Source organism: Semicossyphus pulcher, unplaced genomic scaffold, assembly GCF_022749685.1.
Source record: "Semicossyphus pulcher isolate SPU_LCO1_2020_fin unplaced genomic scaffold, fSemPul1.0.p SCAF_13, whole genome shotgun sequence".
NCBI lineage: Eukaryota > Metazoa > Chordata > Actinopteri > Labriformes > Labridae > Semicossyphus > Semicossyphus pulcher.
This window is the reverse complement of record NW_027211637.1, coordinates 21,231,480-21,238,711: the sequence shown is the minus strand read 5'-3', so window position 1 is coordinate 21,238,711 and position 7,232 is coordinate 21,231,480. Positions and strand designations below refer to the sequence as shown.

The window sequence follows — 7,232 nt, the reverse complement described above, 5'->3', positions numbered from 1 at the left end:
TGGCGCCTAATTGTTCAGATAAGACAGATGGACAGTCCACTTTCTGAGTCTGATGTCTGTCAGGTATCAAGAAAAACACAGCCTCAAATGAGTGCTAAAGTTGCTAGCTATATCTGCTGTAGTCTATGTCTTTACTGGCAAGAGCTTGCTAACATGTTTGTGGTGGTGACTTTAAAAGGGGATTATACTGTGTTTACAGCTTGTGCCGACAAGAGGACAAAATAGAATTTATTTCTACATGCGACAACAGATTTTTTGGCCACTTGTACGCAGCAGAAACAAGATGGGAACTCAACATTATACATTAGGCTACAGCCCTTTTAAACTGCTTCAGGCTAACAGTTGCTTATTCACACAGTGAGCAGTTTTGGGGGAACAATATAATGAGTCTGGAGTAGTTTCCTGACCAACTGGTGATTGTGGCCTAATACTCATTCTTCTTTTAACACTTGTTAAATCTTCATCAACTAACTTCACCAAATATCTGTCACTTTAGCCGCTAATGCTCCACCACACTCCACTATGTTCACTAGCTAGTTGCTAACTGTGCCTATATAGTGGCTTTCTTTGCTGGAAACAGCTACCGCCTGGCTCAAAATGATCTATGAGAGCAGGGAGAGTGAAACTAAACTACTAAACAATGAGCTGAAACTTACTATAAAGCTCTGTTTAGTAGAGAGGAGCAGCAGATTCAGGTGATTCTTCTCTGATGTTTAAACACTGTGTGTCAAATTTTTCCCATCTAGTGTGGGAGGCAGACACATCTGCAGGTATTTGCTGTGGCAAATTAATCTGGTCCTGCTGGTCCCACAGATTTCCATCCAGCCTGTAAACTATTTACACAAATTAGGCGGGTTAAAGCTCTTTTGAGACATTTTGGTAAACAACCTAGATGGCTGCGACTAATGGGAAACTTTGGGAAATCACTACTGCGTAAGTATTACACAAACTCAACAGAAGTTTATTTTTCTTATAAATTGTAAGTGTTGGTTACTAAATCATGTCAGGCCAAACATTCATGTATTCTGTGGTTTTAGAAGCCATGAATTGGATTTCAAAACTAGCTAGCTAGCATTAGCTTAGAACTTGCTTAGCAGTCTACCGCTCAACCTATTTCATTGCTACAAATGGATGCAAGTCCTTTGGAAATGAGAGGTTCCAGATTAATTAACTTTGGCAAATTGGTCTGGCAATGTCAGGCTTGTCATTTGACACATTTTTTAACATAAAAACAATTGATTATAACCACTTTAAAATAAATGAAATTTAAAGAAAAAACAGTAAGAAACCTTAAAAATAAAAAATAAAAATAATAAAATAAAAATAAAAAATATTTTTATGTTCACAAGTTGCATACAGGCTAACTTTATGCACTGCTCATAAATTAGAGCACAAATTATTAGTTACTCTTCCTGCAATACAGTGCTGTAGCTGTTGTAAATCATCGCTGCTATAACCACTCTATCATTTTCTGGAGTCTATCTTAACGTCTGACCTCTGACCTCTGCTATGACTGTCCAAGCTTGTGCCTGACGTGCAACCTCGCATATCTCCCGGCTCGACTGGGTGGTCGGTACACCACCAACACACGACCCCAACCTGGGAGGAAAGATACAGTGGGAAACCTTGGCTGTGATGAAACCTGGTGAGAACTACTGCTGAATGATTAGGTGTGAAGTCTGTTGTGGAGTCAGAGCATTTTGCTGCAAGAAGTATACGGTATAAAAACACAGCACACTGCCAACCTTCTGGTCCGCGTTATACACTCAACATGGCCTCCGTCTCCTGCCAATAATCCTCGTCTAAAACCTTGAACTGAACTTACAAATGTGTTTTGCCCTGTATTATTGTGAAAATCAATACGAAAAAGGTGCGCAAACTGAAGTGAACTTTGCATGAGGAGAGAAATCCAGAGAAGAGGGTGCACAGAGAGGTGTAAAACTTGTCTGCTGTACAGATAACAAAACCTGATGGCTGCGGGAAAAGAGGGAAGACAGGCCTAATGATATCAACTGCAGAAAGAAAACTGCAACATTTAAACTTTGAAGTTCAAACATCACCGTCAAATCTATCAATTTGTAGCGCGAACTCTCATCACACTTCCAACTTCAAGCTGTTTTGTAATATTATTTACGGACGCCGAACATTATTCCACCAATGAGCAATCACTTGGCAACACTGGGAAAGAAAAACTTCCTTTTATCAGACCAAAAACCTCGAGCAGAACCAGACTCATTGGTAGGCAGCCATCCACTGTGCCTAAAAGGGCAGAGAAACTTGGATAAAGGGAGAGACAGAATGAAAGTGATTAATAAAATCAGCCATTTCATAAAAACAGAAACAGCAGCTAGTGAACAGAAAACATCAACATAATTAAGAAGGGCATGTTTGCAGCAGCTGAACTAATCTGTCATGAAACCTTAAGAGCATCTTTCAGTCCCTCTAAAGCTTCTCACAGCCCCGCCGACAAGGTGTCCATCCCACCGACGTCAGCAATCTCGGGAGCTCTGCACCCCTGCTTTCTGTCTTCAGTGTATGTAAAGAGGTCAGAGTTCAGACCTCTCACTGGGACCTGTTTATCACTGGAGGGGTTGTGTGACCAAGGCAAGAGGGGTTGACAGGGGGGGGGAGGGAAAGTGGAGTTTGTTTTCAAGTGGTCACCTCCAGGAAAGCTCCCAGGCAGAGTCAGTGGCCCGTGATTGAGAGGAGGACATGGTATAAAAAGAGTCAAAGGGAGCAGACAGAGACAGAGGGAGTCACCGCTGACATACACTAAGATTTTATAAACGTGGAATATTCATTAAAAGAGGAAAAGCAGCTTTGCACGCACAGCCTTCATCACCGGCCAGTATTTTCTGATCAAAGATGGCTCTACTGATGAGTTATTGGATGTGTTTGGTTGCACTGACAGTGACCTCGAGCCAAGCCTTGATAAGGTAAGAAACATACTCTTTCACATCCCTGCTCGAATTGACTACAAAATAGTAAAGCATGTGTAAGCGTGTTCACATAAAAAGAAACATGATACAGACCAGTGACAGCTGAAAACAAAACAAAGTAGGACAGCAAAACAAATGCTTTTTTTTTTAGGTCTATTACAAAAGCTTATGTTTTCAGCCTTGTGTCAACACGTGTTTTTGTTCCGTTTTTTGGCTACGAGCTTAGAACAAAGCTGCCAGTGCTTTATTGAAAGCTCATTGTCAGACTGGGATGATGACCAGGCATATGTATTAGATATGTAGCATGGCAGGCACATCACGAACATCTCTCTTATTTCTTCAGTCCTTACATCCACTGTTGAATTTTTAGGACGATGAATTCACCCGCTCGCCTGCTTTGTTTCCAGAATCGGCCTGCAGAAGATGCCGTCTATCAGGGAGACGCTGAGGGAGATGGGTGTTTCTGCAGAGCAGGTGTTGACTGAGCTGGCCCAGATGAGCACAGACAACACCAACAACGGCACGGTTCCCACGCCTCTGACCAACTACTTGGATGTGAGACACTTATATATATATATCTATATCTATATATATATCTATATCTATATATACATATAGAATGATATATATTTTTCAGAAAAATCTTAAAACCTCTTGTACTTATATCATTCAGGTTGTAAGAAATCTTTATCAAAGCTTACTAAATTTGCTGTTTAAGCCCTAAAGAACAAACACAGACATAAACCCAAAGACCTGAAGATTAAAGCAGCATATTCGGTTTCATCATTTCTCTTGAATGGGTTTCACAGCAGATCCAGTTGCCTTTTGAATTAGCACTTGATTTATTCCCTCTGTATGAGTCGCACTATCAGTCATGTGTCATCGCTTCAAATAATTCTTTGCGGTGTACTAAAGCACTTACAAATAAGATTTACACGCACATGAAAACGGCATAAAAGTTTACTTGTTTTGGAGAGACAGAAATCGTAAATTTCTTCTTTTGTTTCAGACCCAGTACTTTGGGGAAATCAGCATCGGCTCTCCGGCCCAGTTGTTCAACGTCGTGTTTGACACCGGCTCGGCCAACTTGTGGGTGCCGTCGCAAAGCTGCTCGCCTTTCTCCACCGCCTGTTGTAAGTGACCGTGTTCGCACATTAAAGCCGGAAAATAACGTTTGCCTAAATCAGCAGTGATTGATAACTTTATAATTGCAATGTGTCAAATGATAATGGACAAACTATGTGGAAACGGATAATGATGATCCTACAGAGAATTACAACCCAAATCTGCAAATCCCCCTAACTAAATGAGGCTTAAGTCATTGTTTTTCTGTTAGGCCGGAGACATTACTATTTTGGTTCATTTCATTGTGTTGTTTTCAGCCGCAGAAGGCAGCTGTTATTAGGGAAAGAGCTGTAAAACCTACTGTAATACCTACTCAGCAACAGACAGAGAAAGGTAACACCTAGCTAACGAACACATTGAACATTTAGATGGTAAAAAGCCAGATGTTTCCCTAAGGGGCTGGTTGAGATCCTAAACAGAGCTAAAAGAGGGTAAAAATTGAAGCAGATGGCCAGAAACTCAAAATGAATGTTTTTTTTAAGATAACAAGTAACTGAGATGCTCCTTGTTTAAAAATTGCTTCCTGGACACATGGTGGTTTTATGACTCAAATGCATTTGAACTTTTAGTTACTCACAACAGGTACGATGCCTCCCAATCCCGGACTCACATTGATAACGGTACGGGATTTTCCATCCAGTACGCCTCAGGAAATGTCAGGGGATTTCTGAGTGAGGATGTGGTCGTGGTGAGTTCAAAACCAGCGCTCTGTGTAAAATGAAAAAGTATCAGTTGAATCTGTTTTCATAGATTCTCTAATTACATCTCAAAGGCTACACCGTCCTGTTATGATTCTCCTGCAGGTTGGCGGTATCCCTGTGGTGCAGGTGTTTGCTGAAGCCACCTCTCTGTCGGCCATGCCCTTCATCTTTGCAAAGTTCGACGGTGTCCTGGGGATGGGTTACCCCAACGTGGCCATTGACGGCATCACTCCGGTGTTTGACCGCATCATGTCTCAGCACGTCCTCAAGGAAGAGGTGTTCTCTGTCTACTACAGCAGGTGGGCCCAACTGAATCAACTGCACCCATTGTACATTTTTCTATTCAATCACCTCCACAGGCGTGCTTTTAAAAGATATATGGAAAAAGAGAGAAGAAGAATTTAATGAATAGGAAACAATGCAGCACTGGCTTGTTTGAACCTGTCTACCTTTTGGGTGGAGCTGAAGAAAAACACAACATTAAAACATCCAAAGATTGACAAAAATGCAGTTTTGTTTTCTCATTCTCCTTTGCGTTCCTTTTATTCATCTATCATAGTCGGTTAAGGAGAAAACTGTTGTTTTCCTGAGAAAAATGAGAGGTCAACATATTTGACCTGAGCAGAAGGAGTAACCATTCACCGATATTTCCAAAACCACAGCTTCAACACTGCAAATGGTTAAAGTTAGATTTGACAAGTCAATTTCTTATCCTGTTTAGAGACCCAAAACACTCCCCAGGTGGAGAGCTGGTCCTTGGGGGCACAGATCCAAACTACTACACTGGCAACTTCAACTATATGGACACCAGAGAAATGGGGAAGTGGGAAGTCATCATGAAAGGGTAAGATCTTTGCCTAATTACCTATACAGCGTGTGTGTGTGCGCGCATTCGGAAACAACATCTGTTTTATTCTTCACCTCTTCATTGTTTCAGTGTTTCTGTCGGGGTGGAGATGATGTTTTGCGCTGAGGGCTGCACAGCTGTGATCGACACAGGCTCCTCCTACATCACAGGCCCGGCCTCCTCGGTGTCTGTGCTGATGAAAACCATCGGAGCACAGCTGGATGAGAGCGGAGTAAGATTTTTACACACGCAACATTGTTTCCCACCATAAACATTTGCCGTAAAAAGGAAATCATTACCATCATCACCCGTTGCTTTGTCTTGCTTTTATTAGTACAAAGTCAACTGTGACACTGTGAAGACGCTGCCCACTGTCACTTTCCACCTGGGTGGCCACGAGTACTCGCTCACTCAGGAGGATTATATCTTATGGGTAAGAACCATTTCAACATAAACAGGAAGTGGTGGAATGAAACAAAAAGTATTTACTTTAGTATTGCAATATTTTCATTTTCAATAATCCTTTATACTCCCCCACAGCTATTTTACAGCTACAGCTACTAGTAACTTGGATTTCATAAACCGCCCATATGTTCAAGCTGTAAAATACAATACCTTTTTATAACTTAAAGGCTCCGCACATGCACAAACTCAGGTGTTTTCACTTATGTGGCTGATTAAACCTACACAGGATGAAGCAAAGCACATGCTAGGATTTACATGGGCTCGCTTTGTACTGATAAGAACGAGGTACAGGGACTTACTTGTCACGCACGCCCGGTGATTGGTTATTTAGTGTTAAGCACAAAATATTCTCTCATGTGCATAAGATTCAAAAACAGAGTATAGGCTTTAAGTGCTTATTCCAGCTCTGCAATGACAGCATGTCACTGTTTAAATGGCTTTTTATGATAAGACTGACTTTTCTTTGTGCCTCCAGCAAACACAGATCGAAGGGGACGTCTGCACCGTCACCTTCAGGGGCTTAGATGTGCCGCCCCCTACAGGTCCCATCTGGATTTTAGGAGCCAACTTCATCGCACGCTACTACACAGAGTTTGACCGTCGCAATAACCGGATAGGGTTTGCTACAGCCGTCTGACAAGAACTTAAACATCAGCCGTGTTGCTCTGTTTTCTTTCTCTCTCTGTCTTTGCTGCTATCTCCTCACAGTTGCTTTTTATTATAACAGATGATCGAACTGCAGCGTGCACACGAAGGAATATAATTCTCCCTGCCAAATTTTACTTTCTTTTTATATAATATTTTGTACTAGTTGCACTGAATACGCTCTAACCTTTTATTTTATTTATAAGCATTTATAAGCAAATGCATTGTTTCTGTGTGTGACCGCTGATTATATCCTACAGCAACGGTGGAATTCCATACCTGTAATCTACGGATACCATGAGAATAAACTTGTTTTCCTGCTGGTGTTTACATTCGGTTTGAGTCTAACTTCCTTACTGGCTGCATTGTTTGTCCTCAAGTCCACTGAATGCATTATCCAACCATGTGAAAGTCCGAGGTGAAAACAGATAGTCGTAGCAGATGTTATGAGCCACACCAGAGCCGAGATGGAAATATTTGTCTTTGTTTAAAACGACATATAAACACTCA

General features: G+C 41.5%; 1 protein-coding gene across 1 annotated transcript; it reads left to right on the top strand.

The window, feature by feature from the left end:
• The first annotated feature begins 2,847 nt into the window (after positions 1–2,847).
• On the top strand, positions 2,848–6,714 carry ren (renin). Its single transcript, XM_069660137.1, has 9 exons — positions 2,848–2,936; positions 3,347–3,494; positions 3,949–4,072; positions 4,634–4,752; positions 4,868–5,064; positions 5,487–5,609; positions 5,703–5,844; positions 5,947–6,045; positions 6,553–6,714. Exons 1-9 carry the CDS (start codon positions 2,866–2,868, stop codon positions 6,712–6,714), a joined length of 1,185 nt encoding a protein of 394 aa, XP_069516238.1. The 5' UTR covers positions 2,848–2,865.
• Positions 6,715–7,232: the final 518 nt, after the last annotated feature.